The 22,783-nt window shown below is 39.3% G+C and overlaps 1 protein-coding gene across 2 annotated transcripts in view; it reads right to left on the reverse strand.

Moving 5' to 3' along the window:
* atxn7 (ataxin 7) overlaps nucleotides 1–22,783 on the reverse strand; it is a 42,530-nt gene that overhangs the window by 14,265 nt on the left and 5,482 nt on the right. For both annotated transcript variants that reach the window (XM_020703287.3, XM_078948017.1), the window contains exons 3-5: nucleotides 13,736–13,948; nucleotides 13,475–13,543; nucleotides 3,311–3,415 (exon numbers count right to left, since the gene is read on the reverse strand). In XM_020703287.3, coding sequence (XP_020558946.1) covers nucleotides 3,311–3,415; nucleotides 13,475–13,543; nucleotides 13,736–13,940 — 379 coding nt within the window. In that variant the 5' untranslated portion in view covers nucleotides 13,941–13,948. The remainder of the gene's footprint in view (nucleotides 1–3,310; nucleotides 3,416–13,474; nucleotides 13,544–13,735; nucleotides 13,949–22,783) is intronic.

Below are 22,783 nucleotides of genomic sequence, written 5' to 3' on the forward strand. Positions count from 1 at the left end.
ATGTCAAAACTCTTTAGCTCCTCTTTTACCAGCAAGCTCTCATATATCAGGGTAACCTCAGCATTCCTATCTGCTGAGCAGTGTTTTAACAACACAGGCCAGGGATCAGTTACAACTGTCCATAGCCAAACTGCAGACAACAGAAAGTATTTGAGACTAAATTTGTCAGTTGAGAGAGGCGGGTATCTCACAGTAGGTTGAGGTGGTGGGATACAAGGGCCTCATTTCTAAAAAACCTGCGTAAAGCAGGTGGAAGTGTGTGCATGCAAACCTCAATGCAATCCTTAGTAATTATAGGGAATACATCTGCAGAAAAAGATATACACATTTACAAAACAACGCAGAAACCTGTATGAGAGGTTTTCCACAGCAGTGATGGAGATATTTGATGGTCAAGAATGTAAAGGTACATAACTGCAAGGAACAGAACTCATGCAAACCGGTTTAAAAACACACGATTTTACTGAGGCATCTTATTGGTCACTTAAAAACTTTAATAATTTAAGAAAAAAATATCTTAAAAAAAAAAGAGTAGGATTAGAAAGAAGATGTTAAGAAGAAGGTATTAGAACAAAAATGGTCAGTCTGACAAATAAAATAACTGTGTAATAACAGTTTATATCTCTAAAAAAGTCTGTGGGATTTTGGCTTCTTGGAGCCAGCGGTACTTTCTGCGAGGAACGCGAGGTGGGTGGAGTCACTCAGTCCACTTTTCATATACAGTCAATGGTGTCAACTTTTGTTGCCACTGTACACGAGGATACAAAGTGAGAAAGTCATAATTGGGCTTCTATTCTGTTTTTTCTCTGCTGCCGTCTTCATCAACTGTCCTTATAGGCTGACCAATGAATATTTGCATGTTCATTTCTTATTGACCTAAAACTTCTAAGGATAAATTAGAGGACACACGTGCTGTATTTATAAATGAAACCATGGGTCACATGTTCTACGCGAAAAGCAACAGTCAGTTTTATAAACGAGGACCGAAAGCCTTTGGGGACAGGTCTTCTTTCTCCTTCAGGATAAAACAACACAAGAAAATGTTACTAAGGCTCACTCATGCAGGACTAATTAAGCTGTAGATCCAAAAACTGCACAGATCAGCTGGGTCAATATTATAGTAATTTTTTTTACCTATTTACTAATTTTATCTATATACTCGCCATGTGGTCTCTATCTGTAAGCAGCTTGTACGATTATGAAACTACAAAACAATTTTACTTGGTTTCCTCATTGACTAAAACTTGTGTGGCAAACAAACAACCAGGGCCAGAGGTTCTTCAGTCTTCATCTCTGTTTTTAACTGTAACATTTACTCCATTAGAGACACTGTATTGCCAAACCAGCTTACAGATTCTAAGCATTTCCCAAATGTCTACCTAGTCTCAAAAAGGTCCCACAAATGACCCTACTTTAAAGTCTGACACCTGTACAATGATGCATGGTGCGATGGGTAGGTTTCAGGACATCACTTCAATGTCACACGTCTCACAGCTGAAAAGTAAGAGTGGCCGCAGTTTCATCCTCACCTTTAAACTTGTTCTGGCTTAAATTAGCACAGAAGTGTCAAAACGGCTGATAATCAAAAGAAATATGGTCTGACAAGAAATTCACATGCCTTGAGAAAAGACATTAGAGCAAGTGGGGGCGAGTCTTGTGCAGAACATGAGAAAACACACCGTAGTCCTTGAAGCGAGGACTCAAGGAAACAATGTCATGGTGAGGAAAAGGAGCAGAAAAAAGTAAAAAAGGAAAGAAAAACATATCTCTTAATGAAATATCAACATCAAATCTGGAGTGCCATTAGTGCCAATTAGCTTAATCCTTCAAGATCGAAGGAGTCTCTCTGCCCCTAATTTTAACAAGGGAAGGTAATGTCACTGTAAGAATACTGCAAAAGATCGGTCCATTCAAATAAAATGATGTTCATGCATTTATGTCGTTCTGATGTTTACACACCAGGATAACACACAACAGTATCAAAAGTAGAATTGGTGAGGAAAAAAAGAAAACCTTGAGTCAAACCCAAAAATGTTTCATAATAGGGCAACTATGGATTTAATGATACTTTAATACAATCATCAAGTTTCTTATTGTTTGGAAGTAACTTGGAGATTTACCAAAAGGTAATAAGAGCACATACAAGAGGCTTCACTAGCTGCGGTTACATGTGCAAAAGATCGGATTAGAATTGAAGTGTATAGGTGGGCCCAGAGAAACTTTACCTGATTATAACAAACATTTACATATGCCACACTTTCAGTCTCAATAAATCATTTTTGACATGTGCAGAACTCTCTAAAATACCGGAAACTGCAGCAGAAGAACAAACAAGAAAACCTGCAGCATAGAGTGAGATGATCTTCTAAACATGCTTTTATTATTGCTATGATTATTATTAGGTGCTTGTTCACTCACAAATTTTTTTTTTATCCGTGCGGCCAGTGCTTTTTTCTTGGCGGAATGGGGCCGATAGAAGGGTTAGGCTAATACATGCAAACAACAACATTTAGCTTTGGATGTAGTTAAAATCCATGCGGTCAATGCCACAATGTGCATCTTGGCTGAATAACATCAGCCTTTAATTTGTCCGGACGTAATTGTAAACATGATTTCACATTATTGTTTAAATGGTTTCTCAGGACTGCGCCAAGTGTCCTTTCTGCTTTGAAGAGCCACCTCCGTTAGCTCAGACACCGTAAAAGCCGCTGCTCTGCTCGGAGACACAGCTCTCCCGGGAGACAAGGTTCCCCTGAATCCGTCAGCTCGCTCACAGCTCCAGCTCAAAAGCCTCCTCTGGTGTGCACACCGTAACAAAGCACCCTCCCCTGCCCGCAAACAGGAAGCTACGAGTCTGGGTGTTCTGCTCAGAGACAAGGTTCGCTCGCACGAAGCAGCGGGCCGATCCTGTTCGCGCTCCAAAGACTCCTCTGGAGCACCACACCATCTACTATTGACCTAAACCAGCGCAGTAGTGACCAGCGATCGGAGTAAACTGTTTATATGCACCACGATCAGATAAACAATCGGCATAACCCAACTATCTCGATCAAAAAGAAATTTTGATCCGAATGAGTCTGATCGGGGCAGAGTATTCTGAACGGCGCGTTTATATGACGCTTTTTTTGTTTGATCAGGCGTTTATTCAGATTACTTTTGTCTGAGTAACCACAGCTATTGTGGAAAAAAAATGTCTGCCTTTATTTACATTTGCACAAAAAGTGACAATTAGTATGAATCATTTCAGGCTCGATTGTTTCATTTCCAACAAAGCATACAACCACATGTAAAAACAGAGTGTGTAATTTACCGTAGTGTGCTTGGAAAGCTTGTGGCTTAACCACATGACCACAGTGGTTGCACATCACCAAAAAGAAGTCATCCTGTGCAGGACACTGGCCGAATATGGGCATGTCTGCAAACAAAGAAAGAGTTAAACACAGAAAGACAACATCACTTAAGGAGATCAATAAAAGAAAAAGAAACAAAACCTAGATTCACTTGATGCACCAGATAGTGAATATAAAACTTTTTTGTTCATCTTTTGTTTTGTACAACATGGTGCAATTTCAAAACTGGATAATTTTAGGACATAAAGCTATTTTTGTTCAATAGGGACAGTCAGATATAAAAGCATTCCAGGAGGTAAAACATGGTTCTCAGTCTAAAAGTAACAGCTTTTATTTTTATTTTACTTGCACAAATGGTTTACTGACAATTTTTTTGATGGACCCATGTAGTTTTTTGGGGTTTTGAATTTATTAAATATTTGATAGACAATTTTGTAGCCAAGGTGCTGGATTTTATTTTATTTTATTTTTATAAAGTCCCGTCAGCTTCTAAAAATGATTAATTGAAGGGGAAAAGAACCCCAACTCAGACACCATCTTTACAAGTCTTGCATTTAAAGTACATGACATCTTTACAGTCAAAATCTTTGATCACACCCCTATAGAGTCTAAGAAAACAAAAACATCAGATTTTCCAGAAATCACAACAAATCTAAACATTTTGAAATTATAGATTAAACTCAAAAATTGTTTCAAGGAAAAAAAGATTTGCCCACCATAACAGATTCATAAATTTGGGAAAGTGTCAATAATTAAATTTGACAATTAAATTTTACCACTAAATCAAATATTACTTTATAGCCGTTTTCTTCAAGGAATAGATCACATTTAAAAATAATCCTATAAAGTGTCATAACCAGGAATAAATACACAATGACTAGGAAGATGGAATAGAATCTACAGCTTCAAGTCTGTTCATTCAATAACTGTCGTAGAAACCACTTTCTACCAGAAAGATCAGAAGGGCTGCTTCACACTAGAATGTGATCAAAATTTAGTCTGGTAGAAAGAATCAGAAACCACCTAATTAAAAATGCTAATTAAGAGATTGCCTGGGGCGTCATGAGAAGAGGAGCTGAGGAGAGGGCATAAAGGGATCGAAGAGGAGCCCCTCTCCAGAAAATGCTCCACGAGGGCTGTTGTCAAGGGTTCTCCAAGCATCACTGCCCAAGTCTAGAAGGGATGAGGGCCATTAAGCAAAGACCATATAAAAAAGATCTACCTGCTGAGTTCTCTCGAGAAGGGTTGGTAAATTGGCAGGCTGTGGGCTTTCTATCGTGTCAATTGTCTGAAGGAACGTTGTAAAGTGTCTCCAACAGCCCTGGAGTGAAAAGGCATGTTTTGCAACATCTACTGTCTGCTGCAGATAAAGAGAGAAGTCTTCACTTAATGAACTAAGGCATGTAAATTCCATCAAACATATGCTGGAAAGCTGGTTGCTGTGTGAAACAAACGACAGCCAATATGCAATCTGAACGGGAGCATTCACTGGTTGCCAGCTGCAAAAAGTAAAGGCCATTAAAGAGCCAGCTGTTTTAATCCAACTCTTCTTACATCTCTTCTCATTTTCAAATCACGAGAAAGTGAATTTGCTAATTCAGTAGCTTCTCCAGGACTGTTCATTAAAAGCCATTTTCACAGGCGTCTCATATCAACACCTGTTTAAAACTGTTCCGTCAAACAACACAGTCATATTTCTTTCCCTCTGCTATCAGCTTCTACTATACCTCTGCTATTCTCCAAGATATAATGGGTCAACTTAAAAAGTGTCTGCCCTGTTCTTCTGTGTCCATTTCATCCCTAAGAAAAGGTGAAAAGGGCACTGCAAAAGGGAGCGACAGAAGAGAAAATACACATAACAAAACACAGTAACTGTAGAAAAATGGACAAATGCGGGCCGGGGGGGGGGGACGGAGACGGAAAAGACTAAGAGAAGGAGAATCTAAGAGAACGAGGCAGGGGAAAACAACCAGACTCAAGTTCATTTCTGCATCCTCAACAACCACGGCAGTGATAAATGATCTGGGTGAGATGGGAGCAGCTCTAGCTGCCTATGAACCGCCCATGTGCTGGCTCTGGCTGACTTCTGGCTGACCAAATGCGGTTAATACTTTGTTACAGGATTTGTGTTAATTGTCTGAGTGTGTGGTGGATCGGCGATCACACTGCAGGGAGAAATCTGGTGGTGAGTCACGACAGAGAGGTGTAGTCATCCACTTGTGCCACCCAGACTAGACAAACAAAGAGACGCAATTTCTATTGAATGATGTCAAATGGACAAATTCACTAAAAAACAACAACAACAAATAAAATCAGTAAAATATGGAGAGAAATTAGACTCAGTCGGATTTGTGCGTGCGTAATTCTTGATTTATGCGTAAATTAGGATTTGTGCATAAATTTGGATTTGTGCGTGATTTGTTACTCACATAATACGTTTTGTGTATAAGTTAAAAAAATATAAAATGAAAAAAAATACAAAATGCAATTTACGTATGCACAAATTAAGATTACAACAGCTTGAAACTACTTACACACACACATCTTTAAAAAACACGCACGAATCCCTTGTTACGCACACACGAAGCCAAAGTTACGCACGGATCTACCGTGAGACTGTTTTCACGTCTCACAAATTCGTCCGTAAGTGCTGCGTTTAAATACCAGTGGAATGCTCGGTCATTAGAATTTTCCTATCAGCCTTCCCTTCTAAACGTATCCAGACAATGACTCAATCAATACATGAAGACAGTAGATGTTAGTGTTGAACATAGAGGCTACTTACTTCGGGGCGCTGACCACCGAGATGGGCCGCCATTCTTCCCGTGACTCTCTCTGCGTGACTGCCTTTGATTTTTCCGGAAGAAAAAAAGAGTGCCCCCTACTGGTCGTCCCTGTTACGCATTTTGTATCAATTCGGTGTCTCTGAGAATAATATACTTTTAATATATATATTAGCGTTTAAAAGTGAACGTCATATTCTCAGATAATAATTTTTATTTTCCTTTAAAGTTTTTTTAAGCCCTGCTACACCCACTGAAGGAAATATGTTTAGAATGGAGGGCTGATAGGAAAATTCTAATGACCGAGCATTCCACTGGTATTTAAACGCAGCACTTACGGACGAATTTGTGAGACGTGAAAACAGTCTCACGGTAGATCCGTGCGTAACTTTGGCTTCGTGTGTGCGTAACAAGGGATTCGTGCGTGTTTTTTAAAGATGTGTGTGTGTAAGTAGTTTCAAGCTGTTGTAATCTTAATTTGTGCATACGTAAATTACATTTTGTATTTTTTTTCATTTTATATTTTTTTAACTTATACACAAAACGTATTATGTGAGTAACAAATCACGCACAAATCCAAATTTATGCACAAATCCTAATTTACGCACGCACAAAGCAAGAATATGCATACACAAATCCTAATTTACGCACAAATCAAGAATTATGCACGCACAAATCCGACTGAGTCTAATTTCTCTCCATAGTAAAATAACTTAACAGTTCTGCTGTTGTCTAACAGAATGATACCAAAAAACTCACAAGAAAGGTCTGGACAAAAATGATGTATCTCCCTACTTTACTATGTTTTCAAACAACAATTGATCCACTAAAAAGGATTCTGTAACGGTCAGTGAGACTTCCACACCTGTCCACAGGTATTCTGGCCCACCTCCTTGTGACCACACTCTTCCAATACTCTTAGGAGTAGCAGGAAAAACGGAATGGCAAACAACTAGACTACAAGTGTATTTATGGTTCAAACTCCGTGAACATTCAATAACATCAATTTTAGCTCATTTTTAGAAATGATTTCGGCTGTGTTTATTGCTCATATCCTAAAACTTGTGGAAACCCCTAAACATCAAAGATGCAAGTTTCCACAGGAAGTCTCTTGGACAGATGCTGCTAAAATGGTGCAACCATCCGAGGATATGTTTGCAATCTAGCCACAGGGGTTGCAAGCCAGTAACTTCTGTGCCGGTCCCAAGCCCGGATAAATAGAGAGGGTTGCGTCAGGAAGGGCATCCGGCGTAAAAAATTGCCAAAATAACCATGCGAATCATCCACAACACTTTAGACATACCGGATCGGTCGAGGCCCGGGTTAACAACGACCGCCACCGATGCTGTTAACCTACAGGGTGTCGGTGTAAATTTGACTACTGTTGGTGGAAGAAAGAGGGGAGGCAGAAGGGTCCGTGGCCAGAGAGAGAAGGGAAAAGGCAGGAACATAGGTTTGAGAATAGGGACTCTTAACGTTGGCACAATGACAGGGAAAGGCAGAGAGCTGGCAGACATGATGGAGAGAAGGAAGGTAGATGTACTGTGTGTGCAGGAGACAAGGTGGAAGGGCAGCAAGGCACGTAGTATTGGAGGAGGATACAAACTGTTCTATCATGGTGTTGATAGGAAGAGAAACGGGGTAGGAGTGATTCTGAAGGGGGAGTTTGTAAACAGTGTTCTAGAGGTGAAAAGAGTCTCAGACAGGATGATGAGCTTAAAGTTAGAAATCGAAGGGGTGATGGTGAATGTAGTCAGTGGGTATGCGCCACAGGTTGGCTGTGAGTTAGAAGTGAAGGAGAGATTCTGGAGTGAGTTGGATGAGGTCATAGAGAGTATCCCCAGAGGAGAGAGAGTTGTTATTGGAGCAGACTTTAATGGGCATGTTGGTGAGGGCAACAGAGGTGATGAGGAGGTGATGGGCAGGTTTGGTGTGAAGGAAAGGAATCTGGAGGGACAGATGGTGGTGGACTTTGCGAAGAGGATGGAAATGGCTGTAGTCAACACTTACTTCCAGAAGAGAGAGGAACATAGAGTGACATACAGAAGTGGAGGTAGGAGTACTCAGGTGGACTACATCCTATGTAGACGAGGTCATTTGAGAGAGGTTAATGACTGCAAAGTGGTGGTAGGAGAGAGTGTAGCCAGACAGCACCGCATGGTGGTGTGTAAGATGACTCTGGAGGTCAGGAAGAAGAAGAGAGGGAAAACAGAAAAGAAGACCAAGTGGTGGAAGCTACAGAATGAAGAAACTTGTGAGGAATTTAGGCAGAAGTTGAGGCAGGTCCTGGGTGGTCAGGATGAGCTTCCAGAGGACTGGGAAACTACAGCAGAGATTATCAGGGAAACAGGTAGGAAGGTGCTAGGTGTGTCATCTGGAAAGAGGAAAGACGGTAAAGAGACTTGGTGGTGGAATGAGGAAGTACAGGAATGCGTCCAGAGGAAGAGGTTGGCTAAAAGGAAGTGGGATGTAGAAAGGACTGAGGAAGGTAGACAGGAGTACAAGGAAGCGCAGCGTAGAGTGAAGAGAGAGGTGGCAAAGGCCAAACAGAAAGCTTACGATGAGCTATATGACAGGTTAGACACAAAGGAAGGAGAGAAGGACTTGTACAGGCTAGCCAGACAGAGAGACAGAGATGGGAAGGACGTGCAACAGATAAGGGTGATTAAGGACAGAGATGGAAAGGTGCTAACAACCCAGGAGAGTGTACAGAAAAGATGGAAGGAGTATTTTGAGGAGCTGATGAACGAGGAAAATGACAGGGAAAGAAGGGAGGAGGATGTGGTTGTTGTGGAGCAGGAAGTAGCAGAGATTGGAAAGGATGAGGTTAGGAAGGCTCTGAAAAGGATGAAGAGCGGAAAGGCCGTTGGTCCTGATGACGTACCTGTGGAGGTATGGAAGTGCTTAGGAGAGACAGCAGTGGAATTTCTAACAAGGTTGTTCAATAGGATTTTAGAGAGTGAGAAGATGCCTGAGGAATGGAGGAGAAGCGTTCTGGTTCCGATCTTTAAGAACAAGGGTGACACGCAGAACTGCAGCAACTATAGAGGAATAAAGTTGATGAGCCACACAATGAAGCTGTGGGAAAGAGTAGTGGAAGCCAGGCTTAGGAAGAAGGTGGAGATCTGTGAGCAGCAGTGTGGTTTCATGCCCCGTAAGAGCACCACTGATGCCATTTTTGCTTTGAGAATGTTGATGGAAAAGTACAGAGAAGGTCAGAAGGAGCTGCATTGTGTGTTCGTAGATTTAGAGAAGGCGTATGACAGGGTGCCGAGGGAGGAGCTGTGGTACTGTATGAGGTCGTCTGGAGTGGCAGAGAAGTATGTCAGAGTAGTTCAGGACATGTATGAGAGAAGTATGACGGTGGTGAGATGTGCTGTAGGTCAGACAGAGGAGTTCAAGGTGGAGGTGGGACTACACCAAGGATCAGCTTTGAGTCCTTTTTTGTTTGCTATGCTGATGGACAGGCTGACAGACGAGGTAAGACAGGAATCTCCCTGGACAATGATGTTTGCGGATGACATTGTAATTTGCAGTGAGAGTAGAGAGCAGGTGGAGGAACAGCTAGAGAGGTGGAGGTTTGCTCTGGAAAGAAGAGGTATGAAGGTCAGTCGTAGTAAGACAGAATACATGTGTCTGAACGAGAGGGATCAAGGTAGAAGCGTTAGGTTACAGGGGGCTGAGGTGAAGAAGGTGCAGGAGTTTAAGTACTTGGGGTCAACAGTTCAGTGTGATGGGGATTGTGGAAAAGAGGTGAAGAGGCGAGTGCAGGCAGGTTGGAGCGGTTGGAGGAAAGTGTCAGGAGTGTTGTGTGACAGAAGAGTGCCAGCAAGACTCAAAGGAAAGGTGTACAAGACAGTGGTGAGACCAGCTCTGCTCTATGGGTTAGAGACGGTAGCAGTGAGACAGAGACAAGAGGCTGAGATGGAGGTAGCGGAGATGAAGATGTTGAGGTTCTCCTTAGGAGTGACCAGGTTAGACAGGATAAGGAACGAGTACATCAGAGGGACGGCTCATGTTGCCTGTGTTAGCGACAAAGTCAGAGAAGCCAGACTGAGATGGTTTGGACATGTTCAGAGGAGGGATAGTGGATATATTGGTAGAAGGATGTTGGAGATGGAGCTGCCTGGCAGGAGGGCAAGAGGACGGCCAAAGAGGAGATATATGGATGTCTTAACAGAGGACATGAAGTTGGCTAACGTTAGGGTAGAAGATGTTCATGATAGAGTGAGGTGGAAAAGGATGATTCGCTGTGGCGACCCCTGATGGGAAAAGCCGAAAGAGAAAGAAGATCCGAGGATATGTTTGCAGTTTTTGACCAAAGCGACTCTGGATAAGCCACAACCGTCAGGCAAAAAGCCTTTGCTTTGCTACTCTGTATGGCATGATTGTGTGACAAAATAATGTCACCTTTCCTGACAGTTTTTCTATGTGCGATAGGATGACACTCCTTAATACAGAGAACTTTATCAAATTGATGTTTTGTTTGAAATTTAAAAATGCATGTCCTCCAAATATTTCAGGATATTCAACCATATGGTAAACACACTAACACATTTATGACAATTGTGTAGTCAGATACAAAATGAGTGATGCCGTGCTTAAAATTGTCCTTTTTCTATATGGCAACAGAAAAAAAAGGTTTTTCACCCCAATTTTCTTATTTTTCAAGCAGATGTCAAATATGAATGTCCATCTTAATATTACTGTTTTAATGGCAGGAGTGGTTTCCTATTACACAAAAGTCACATGTGACTTGCCTGGCTTATGTTTACTTGACAAAGACATAAAAATTGTGTTAGTTAAGTTATTTAAAATACCTTTGGGCATGGTTCTGACATTTAATATGGGAAAATAAAAAGTTTACAACTCTCAAAAGCAGCCAGTTTAAAGCAGATTGTCCTAAAAGCTGTTTTGATGCAAATGCATTAATAGGGTAAAAGAAAAATACAACAAAATTCATTAATTAAACTTATTTACTGCTTGGAGTTGCCTTTACTTTTTCGGGAGATGTTTTTTTTCCAGCTTTAGTTCTGTAAAAATGTGCAAACTATGTTTTTTTTTAAAAGAATAAAATGGAGAGAAAAATAAAATGACTCACTTGCTCCAGACAGACTGCGTTTTAATAACTAGGTTTCTTAATTGCCTGTAAACTTGTTTTATGGTTATCTGAAAATTGTGATTCCTCAAGAGTAACAGTTATTTATTTGCCAAAGACATGCTATATCTATCCACTTACAACACACTTAGAAAGCCATGTAAACATAGTGGGGAAAAAATGCATTTTACTGTTGTAGGGATGTTCCCATGCAATGACTTTTAGGCTGAATTAGGGGTGTAACGATTAATTGACTTAAATTAATATATATCCCTTCGATCCAACCAGAGCGATCTGTCTGAGAAAAGTTGTTAAAGGAATCAAACTATACAATTATACAATTGTTTCTAAATGAAATAAATCGATTGTATTAATATTGGAAAACACCATTTGGATTGAGTTACAGTAAAGTGCCATCACAGCAAAAAATGATCAGTCCATCATTACAGTCCAATGTGTGGAAACTTACAAAAATATGTGACCATACAGTGTGTTAGAATCTTCTAATAATGTTCTGTTTGATTAATTTTATGTGGAAAAACAACAGTGGGCTGAATTTTAGGAAACTACAATGTGAATGGATTTGCCATTAATTCATGTTTACTTGTTTGTACACATATTTAATTAACACTTGATTATCTTGCAAGAAATACAAGGAATCGGGAAAACTTCACCTGCACTGTTCTTCTGTACCCAGATATTTATCTCTGAGGTTGTGTCCGAATTCCTTCACTACTCACTACATAGTGCACTATATAATGCCTTCGCCATTTTGTAGGGCTGCCCGCATCTACAAATACAAAATCGAGTGCCCTACAAATCTCCCACAAGTATCTGTGAAAAAACCACTGTGAATCAACGCTCACTAGATTGGGGAACATAGACCACAATGCATTCTGTTTGAAAAATTGTAAATGTATTTAAATTAGTTTTGCTTTTTTCAAACCATCAATATTTTCATCATTACATCACAGTGGATTCATAAATAGTTATCATAAAAAGCTCATATATAGGTTTTCACTTTGTGAAATCCTTGACTTAATTTTTGCCATCAAAATAAAACAGAGTGAGTATGATGTCCAAATTGCTTTTAAAATCCAGGGCCCTAGTTTGTTCAGCGCAATATAAAGTTTTTTTTAATAGTTAGAAAGTATTGAGGGAATTTAGACAAAGCCTGAGGCTCACTGGTTGAATTTTTGGCTAAAGATGTCCTGAACTGATTTTGGGTAAGTAAATCCCATCGTTCAAAATGAACCCATACTGACTATGAATCAGATCAGCAAGCACAAATTACAATATAAATCGAATCATCAAAATGACTTGCTACAGCCCATATTCTGAACCCAATATTGCAAATTGGACAAACGAGAAACGGATGTGCTGTCGCATTTATGACTGCTATACATCCAATGTAACTTTAAGACTCGACTATCGACGTGCATCTCTAGTAACGTCTGTTCTGAAAACCCACACAAAACCCTCTTAATACCTTTTCAATTTTTCCCAGTACAAATATTTTTAATTTTTAAACCTTCATAATTTAGTATTAAGTTAAAGGAGTATTAAAATGGATCAACACTTGAGTAAATGTTCTTTGTTGAAATCTTTCTGAACAGACTATAGATCAAGTGTTAGACTTTGTTTAGATTATATACAGTATTTGCTGCGATGCTGTGAGAGAGAAAGAAAACACACACACACACATATATATATATATATATATATATATATATATATGTGTGTGTGTATATATATATATATATATATATATATATATATATATATACACACACATATATATATATATATATATATATATATATATATATATATATATATATATATATATATATATATATATATATATACACATATATATATATATAATGTAAAAGGTGCAAATTAAATTAAGAATAAGTTTTCTGTTTACTATGACAGAACATGAACGTTTAACTGTTAAACACATGATTCATTATTACCTACGAGTATAGGATGCAGTCAGATGTTATATACATACTGCTAAGCTCATACAAGTACAAAAACTCAATTCAAAATAAAAGCATCGACTGACAGTATCCGGTTATGCGTCCAGTTTTTGATGCGCGTGTTTGAAAGAACTAAATACAAACTGAACTGCGCGTGCAAAGTGTTTTGAGTCCGTGTGTGTATATTGTGTACAAACCTCTTGAACCAAAATACACCTTTGGCCCTGGAGCGGATAAGAGAAAAAAAAACCTACTCACCTTCTATGCACAAACGCATGGCTTCTCGATTTTTCCCCAACTCTTTGAAACTTTCTTCCGATTCAGCACCTGAAATGAGGCGATCCGACACACAGACACATAAACACTTGCACTTGCTCGCCTGCCCGTTCTGTTGCTACCAGTAGCGTTTCTTCATATTCAACCTAAAACTGCATGCAATCGGCCAAAAAAGGACAGAACTGGCAACTGTCGCGCTCCACCGCGCTTTCTCGCGCACATTCGGGACGCTGGTGAACTCACCGTCGTGTCCGTGGAGTTTGGCGGCGTCGACCCAGTTGCTCCAAGGCTGTCCCAGCATTATTTCAGGACTAGGCAACGATCTCCGCTCCGCAACAGTCGCCATTGCTGTGGAGCCTTCTCCCCGCTGGATCTGCTGCTGCTTCAGCTGCTGCCTGGCCGCTCGGCGCTGCTCCCCCCTGACGTCATCCTCGGCCCTTTCCGACATTCTTTCCGCTACAATGTAACAACAGAGGAGTCAGCTCTGCCTGCGCCCGGCATGGGAGCGTTGACTTTCTCATTCATTTCTATTGACGAAAGAGCGCTGATTCGTTACGTGAATTCCGTTCAAAAATAAAATGACATAAGGAAAACGTTGATAAACTTCTAAATGAGCTTTCATCAATTACTTATTCGGACGATTTTTTTTTAATAGTATAAGCAACTTAAATGTTACGGTGGAACACGTTTACATTTTTTTCTAAGTTCACGTTTGTTTATTTCCGGTGCCGTTTGATAAAAGATTGTATTCCTCATAATCAAATTCCTTCTTTTTTATAAAAAAAAAAGTCGTAATAATTATTTTCAAGCATAAGATAATTTATTTACCAGTTTTTTTTTTTTAAAATAGTCAAATAATTTACCGTACGAACGAAGCCCATTGAGACGACTGTTGTGGTTTTGGGTTATGAAATTGAACTGAAATGAGTTGATTTAATGATTCAAAAAACAAACAAGTAAAGACGGCAAAATTATATTGCTAATATGACCATCCTCAAAAAATATTTGATTTTGACGTCATTTTCAAAGCTTAAGATTTTATGAAGAATAAACATTGGATTCGTTGATTAAGTGTACATTAAAAATACTGGGAAAACACCGGATTTTTTTTTTAAAATAATATTATCTGTCCATGTATACAAGAGGCAGAATTCTTCCCATCCTTACTTGTGAATAACTGCAAAACTAAAATGCACTTTCTACTTTATAAAAATGACACATGGACTCTTAAAGTCAAACTCCAATCCTAATTTGATCTATTTTAAAGTTTTCCCAACATTCTTTTAATTGTAATTTTGCCATTTTAAGCCAAAATTTACCTGACTTCCCATCATTCCTTTGTTAATACTATCTCCTACTAGTTCACAGCCCCTCTCAACCCCGACCTAACATTACCAATGCAACAAAACATCATGAGCAATATCAGAGCTATCGAGCCGTACAGTTTGAGCCAGATTACAGCTCAGACGAGGAAAAGACGTTCATGGATCTATTTGTCTGCAAATCAGGGAGCTTGAGGCACGCCGACAGTAGCACCTATGTCACCGCTACAAGCTTTTTCAAATAGCACTTTTTCATCTGCTACAGATTCAGAATGATTTGAAAAAAGGAATACTCAGAAATACAAGAAAACCCCTGTGGCATTTGAGTAAAGCTACATCAGAGATACAAACAACACATTTCCTTCTGCTAAAAAAGCTTCATTCTACTTTCACCGTGAAGACTTTTTCTTTTTCAGATTTCTTTCTACAGAAGCATCCTATACGTAGATAAAATCAGTCATACATATTGACCTGACTGATGACAAGACGATTTCAAAATTAGAAGTTTGTTGTTTATGATGAATGACGTGAAATGACGGCTTTTTTTCCTTTTTGTAAATCTAAAGAGACAACCATCTGTCAGTTTGTCAAACAAGAAGGGCAACTTCAGCCTCCCCCTGCACAGAGACTTTAAGGGTGTATTGAGACTGCAAAAAATCCTTTGTTCCAGATCGAGTCCCGAACCTTGCGTTTGGTTTGTCTTCAGACCGTCATTAAGTGGCCCATTCTGTTATGAACCAAAGCTAAACAAAACCACGTGAGCAAAGATCTCGTCAGTCATTGGCCAGGAACTATGAGGGCGGGTCAAAACAACTAGAGAAAGACAGACGTGCTGCACTTTTCAATTCTTATCGGGACAGTTAATTTATTAAAACTTTATATTTCAATTACCACTTTTGAATGTCAGGAACAAAACTTTTTTCTTGTTCTTTTTTTACGGTGGAGGCATGTTGCAAGGTGGTTACTGGCTAGGGGACGTGTCGAGTGTGCTTTAATTCAAAGGATGCTAGCAACTGCAGGAGATTTCGGGTATGAAGGTACGCTGCTAGGTGTTTATGACATACAGATTGTCAGGAAAACAGTCAGAGGCAATGTGTGTCACCTTAAAAATAGCTCTAATGTGTCTGCATTCATCTAAGCACATCTCCATTAGTTGCTGTGTCTCGTCGTTGTGGTTTTATGACATTATTTTAAGAGAATTCTGTTAAGGAAAGTACAGGATAACTTTTAGGTTGACATTACTGCAGTGCTGGGCGCGTGTCGCATAATGAGACACAGAAAAGTATGTAGGATGTGTTTTTAGTGGTGTTAAAATAAACATTCTAACAAGTAAACAGCTTGACTCTTTTTTTCTGTTTGATAACACGATAATCGTCGCTTTACATTTGTCCACTGCTCATCTGTGTCTTCATACCTATTCTGTCTGAGAGTAGTTTCTGGTCCGGAAGCAGGGTCCGGTCGGATGTATTCAGAAAGAAAATTTGTTTCGAATTATCGGAGGAAATAAACTCTGGTTCACTTGAAGTCCAGTCTGAATACACATCAAGTCTCTTAATAGGAACACCCAAGCCGCCACAAAAATTTTACCCAAGACGTTTCTCCTTCCTTCGCTGTAGAATACCAAATACAATCATTCACCCAAAGACATGAATCAAATAATTTAAATAAAATTATGAATAGGTCTCTTTTGTCATGTACAACCATACACTAAAACCACAGATTAATCTGCTTTATACCATGGTCCGGGTGAATACTCGATTCTGATTGGCTGCTGGGTGTGCATTAAAAAGTGATATACCACAGGATAACTGCACGGTGAAAAAATAAGTTCTGGTCACCTAGCTTAAATGTTTTGTATCACTGCGCCAGCGTCTTTAAAACAACTTTTTACTTCATCATTTGGACAAAACAAGCGGTAAGGAGACTTCCTGTTATGGCGACCACCTGAGCAGACGCAATAGTCACTGCTCTGCTATCCCGACACTTAAATCCTGCGAAAATACTCCAATCTCCCCCAAAACTTAGGTAAAGGGGTTTGAGAACATAAAAGGAATGCCGAGGGGAAACAAACAAAGGCCGGATACCAACAACCAGCCAAAGCTGACAGACTTTCAAACTCGGAGCAGTTCCCAAAGAACTGAGGCTGGCAACATGGCTGAAGGTAAAGGAGAACGGAACCCGGAGTTGGAGAGATCCAAAGCGGATGAGATCCTGGCTGCCATTGGAGCTATGCGGGATGAGTTCACAACTCGTTTTGATGGAATCGGGACCGCAATCGGAGATATAAAAAAAGAAATGAGTGAGTTCACGGAACGAATCTCGCAAGTGGAGATGCGCACATCACGTGCAGAAGAGGATGTTGCCAGCCTACAGGCCAAAGTGAGCGCGCTGGAGTCCAAACAAAGAGGGATGGAAGACAAACTCCTGGACTTGGAAACCAGATCCAGACAAAATAATCTGAGGCTGGTCGGGCTGCCGGAGGGGGCCGAAGGAGAAGACCCGTACACATTCCTGGAGAAGTGGATCCCGGAGGCATTAAATATGCAGGCGCGAGGAGCGACGGTGAAGATCGAGCGAGCACACCGGGTCGGACCATTGAGGGAACCTGGAGCGCCACCGAGAACATTAATAATGAAGTTCGCAGATTACAGGGAGAAGCAAGCGGTCGCGGTGGCAGCAAAAAACAGCAAAGACATAAAATATAAAGGAAAACAGGTTCGATTTTTCCCGGATTTAGCCACGGGGCTTCACCAGCTGAGGAAGCAGTTTGACCCGGTGCGCCGGGAGCTGCGTAACCGGGGCATTCGGCACGGGCTGATTCATCCTGCAAAACTGCTGGTGACCTACAAAGATCGCACCCACACCTTTAAAAGTCCAGCTGAAGCACAGAAGTTTGTCGAGAATATCCAGGAGGACACAGCGTAAATATATACCCACGGAGATGTCATATATGTGTATTATTAGTGAATAAGCAAGTAATATCGGGGATACCTTTAAAGTTTGTGGCAACAGTTAACGGGGGAGGGAAAGACCATGTTGAAGATAATGAAGATAAGTGGAAAATAATCAGTGAATAAATCTTTTAGAGAACATTTCAGGGTAGATCATGGAGTGTTACTACACGAGATAGCACCAGTGTTCAAACAAAGACGATGGTGAGTGGAGGGACCGATCCTCGCAGGCGTGGAACGGTCCAAGGCGATAACGGGAGACGACTTTCAGGGGGGAGGGGGAGGGTTTTCTTATTTAAACAAAGGGAAAGGGGATTTGTTTTGATGCATGTTCAAGCATCCAGGGTTTTCTGTGCCTCTCTACAAAAAAGTGTCAAGTTAATATGTATGTCGTAGTTGAAAATGACACAAGAAGTAAAAATTAAGTTTGTTTCATGGAACTGCAGAGGTCTTCAAAATCCAAACAAAGTTAAACAAGTTATGAACAGAATAAAAGATATGGATGGTCAGGTGGTATTTCTGCAGGAAACTCATCTTCTTGATAAAGATTTGAAAAGTATTAAAAGAAGATGGCAAGGCAGTGTATTTACAGCCCCATTTTCCTCTAATGCAAGAGGAGTTATGATATCAATCCGTAATACAGTTCCTTTTCAAGTAAAAAATATAATAAAAGATAAATGGGGAAGATATCTAATCATTCAAGGTCAATTACTTTCAGAGGATTTATGTTTTGTAAATGTTTATGGCCCTAACATAGATGATGCTAATTTTTTTGAGGATGTTTTTCTTACAATAGCGTCACTCACAGGACAATATATCATAGCAGGTGACTTTAACTGTACTCTAGACCCTAAAATAGACAGATCAACAGGAACAGATCAATCTCACAATAAATGCAGAACGGTTATTCAAGGTTATATTAAAGAGTTGAACTTACTAGACATATGGAGAGAATTAAATCTTAATGATAAGGGCTACTCCTGCTACTCTAGTAAATATAAGACATTTTCCAGGATTGATTAGGAAATAATCTCTTTAGAATTATGTCATAAAATTAACAGTTGTTTTTATGAGTCCATTGTGATCTCAGACCATGCTCCATGTTGTTTAGTATATATGGATAAAAATATTATTAAAGACCCACCCCGGTGGCATTTCCAGCATAAATGGTTACAGGACAAAGAATTTATCAAATATATAGGAAAACATATTGATGAGTATTTCAAATTAAACACGGCGCAGACGTCTGCATGTATAAGATGGGAAGCTTTCAAAGCGGTTCTTAGAGGTCACATCATTAGCTATTCTTCTTCTTTCTCTTTCGGCTTTTCCCATCAGGGGTCGCCACAGCGAATCATCCTTTTCCACCTCACTCTATCATGAACATCTTCTACCCTAACGTTAGCCAACTTCATGTCCTCTGTTAAGACATCCATATATCTCCTCTTTGGCCGTCCTCTTGCCCTCCGGCCAGGCAGCTCCATCTCCAACATCCTTCTACCAATATATCCACTATCCCTCCTCTGAACATGTCCAAACCATCTCAGTCTGGCTTCTCTGACTTTGTCGCTAACACAGGCAACATGAGACGTCCCTCTGATGTACTCGTTCCTTATCCTGTCTAACCTGGTCACTCCTAAGGAGAACCTCAACATCTTCATCTCTGCTACCTCCATCTCAGCCTCTTGTCTTTGTCTCACTGCTACCGTCTCTAACCCATAGAGCAGAGCTGGTCTCACCACTGGTCTCACCAGCTATACAGGTTCAAAATCAAAAAAGTGGAGAGGGGAGAGACAACAGTTGGAACACAAGATTAAAACGCTTCAGGAAAAGGTCAACAAAGAAAATAATTTGCAACTGATAAACGAGTTAGCAACTTTAAGAGCAGAATATAATAAACAATCAGCTGGTCGAGCAGCAGCAAGTCTCTTAAGGCTGAAACAATCCTTCTATGATCAAGGTGATAAGGCAGGCAAACTGCTGGCTTGGCAGATAAAACAATTGGAGTTTAAAACACCAATAACATCTATTCTATCAAATGACACAACTCTTGTAAATCCCACTGAAATTAATGAAGCATTTAGAGAATACTATAGTGAGTTATACAATGCAGAAGAGAAAACAAATACTGAAAACATAAACAATTTCTTAGATCAGTTAACCATTCCACCTATATCTGATGACAAAAGAGAGGCTTTAAATCTGGAAAACAGCAAAGAGGAGATTGGACATGCTATTGATAGTCTCAAATCAGGAAAAAAAGCAGGTCCAGATGGTGTCCCAGTTGATTTGTATAAAGAATTTAAAAATAAACTAATAACACCCATATTTGAAATGCTCCAAGAAGCATTTAGAAATAACAATCTCCCCCCATCAATGAACAGTGCGTTGATAATTCTATTACCTAAACCAGGAAAACCCTCAAATAAATGTGAAAATTTTAGACCAATAAGTTTGTTAAACGCTGACCTTAAGATAATCTGTAAACTCTTGGCAACACGACTACAGAATACGTTGCCAAGCATTATTGATAGAGACCAAAATGGCTTTATATCTGGAAGGCAAGGATTTCACAACGTGAGAAGGGTTTTAAATATTATTCATTATAACACAAATAAAGCAGAAACAGGTTTATTGGCACTAGATGCTGAAAAGGCCTTTGATAAGGTCCATTGGCCTTTTCTTTTTAAGGTTATGGACAAATTTGGCTGTGGAACCAACTTTAAAATTTGGGTCCAGATCATATATAAAAATGCCAAGGCAAAAATCTTGACTAACAGGAACACTTCACAGTCAATAAACATAACAAAAGGCTGCAGGCAGGGGTGTCCATTGTCACCTTTGCTATTCACAATGGCAATCGAACCACTAGCAGTAGCAATACGATCCCACACTGGGTTACATGGAATCACGGTGGGTTCAGTTGAACACAAAATAGCTTTATATGCAGATGATGTGATTGTGTTTCTCTCTCAATTAAGAAAATCAATACCTTCTTTAATGGAAATAATCAGAAAATATGGTGATGTCTCTGGATACAGGGTTAACCAAACAAAATCCTCTATTTTATTACTTAATGAAGAAGAAAGAAAAAATCCAACTTCTGAAATTATCCAATTTAATGTAGTTGACAATTCCAAATATCTGGGAATTAACATCAGACCAAGACTAGAACAGGTAGTGGAATCAAATTATGATCCTTTAATGGAAAAGATAAACAGCTCCATAGAGAAATGGATGACACTACCAATTTCAATAATGGGAAGAATAAATATATTAAAGATGAGTGTACTCCCAAAACTGATTTATCTTTTTCAAAACATACCCCTGCCACCACCTCTAGACTTATTTTCAAAACTAAAGAAACTTTTCGCCAGGTTTATATGGAACAACAAAAAAGCAAGACTCCGTCTGACGTTACTATATCTTCCCTTTGACAGAGGAGGACTAAAAAGTCCAAACATTGAATGGTACCACTGGGCTGCACAGATTAGATCTATAATGTTTCATTTTACAGTCAAAAATACACCTCATTGGGTTGAAATGGAATCCCATGATCTAAAGCTGCCCCTCCCATTATTTCTTAACTCAAACACCTCAAAAAAGCTGCGCAAAGAGACAAAGAACCCAATTCTTAAACACATGATACACATATGGTTCAGAGTCTTAAATTACATGAACCAAACTCAACCACTATCACAATACAGCCCAATTTGGGGGAACAAATTCTTCACCCCAGGTAGAGCGGATGCCACCTTTAAAATATGGGCAGCAAAGGGTCTTTCCGCCATCCGGGACTTATATTCTCCAGATTCTGATATCATGATGTCATTTGAAGAATTAAAAAATAAATATGAGTTAAGCAAAAAACATTTTTATAAATTTCTCCAGGTCAGAAACTTTGTTAGGAAAGCACAGAAGACCCTCAACAAACCACCAAGCTCAATTTTAGAAAAGTTCATGGTGAGAGACAGTTCCAAAAAAGGTGCCATTTCTGAGTTTTATAATCTGTTTTTGTCAAATTCAAATGAAAGTTCACAATACAAAGTAAATGCTTGGAAAGAAGATCTCCAAAAACAAATTACAAATGAGGAATGGGAGGCTGCTTGTGCTGCAGCTCAAAAGGTGTCAATTAACTCAAGACTAAAATTAACACAATACAAATGGTTAATGCGTACATATTTAACACCAGCGGATTTAAATATATATAACAGAAATATACCAGATGTTTGCTCCAAATGTATGGAAATGAAAGGAACATTCTTCCACTGTACTTGGGAATGCAAATGTATACAAACTTTTTGGGAAGAGGTGAAAGTCACAATAGAGAAAATTACTTTAAAACAGATCCCACTGGAACCAAAGCTTTTCTTATTAGGTATATTTCCTAAAATACATCACTACAACAAAGATGAGAGGGCGTTTATAAATCTCAGCTTGATTCATGCTAAAATGTGTATTGCTAAACGCTGGAAAAACACTCACAGTCCAAGCATAAACCAATGGTTCCAACAAATGCTGTCAGGGGTCCCTTTAGAAAGAATTACATATATTTTGAAAGACAAAGTAGAAGAATTTGAAAATATATGGCAACCTTTCATACACTTTGTAAAGAATATGGATCCTCTGGAATAGAATGTTGATTGTTAATTTGGATGGTACACAGACCTCTGTTTTTTTATTTTTATTTATTATTTTTTCTTCTCTTAATTTTAAGTGTGTTAAGGTTATATTCTTCATTTTGTCAATATCCAAGGAGAGGCACTCTTGTTATTGGGGGGGGGGTTAAAAAAAGACTGTGAATAAGAGAAAGCATTACCTAAAAACTGTTGATAAAGTTGTAATTTTTGTAATGGCTGACTCAAGTGAAATTTATAATTGTAAATTGTGTTTATGTATTTTTTTTATGACTTTGAAAATTCAATAAAAAGAATGTGGCAAAAAAAAAAAAAAAAAAGCGGTAAGAGGTGAACTTTCTCTCTGAACTGATGCTTTATTAAACCCATCGGAAAGATAGG

This window comes from Oryzias latipes, chromosome 5 (genome assembly GCF_053564925.1).
Source record: "Oryzias latipes strain Hd-rR chromosome 5, Olatipes_Hd-rR_3.1".
NCBI classification, from domain to species: Eukaryota; Metazoa; Chordata; class Actinopteri; order Beloniformes; family Adrianichthyidae; genus Oryzias; species Oryzias latipes.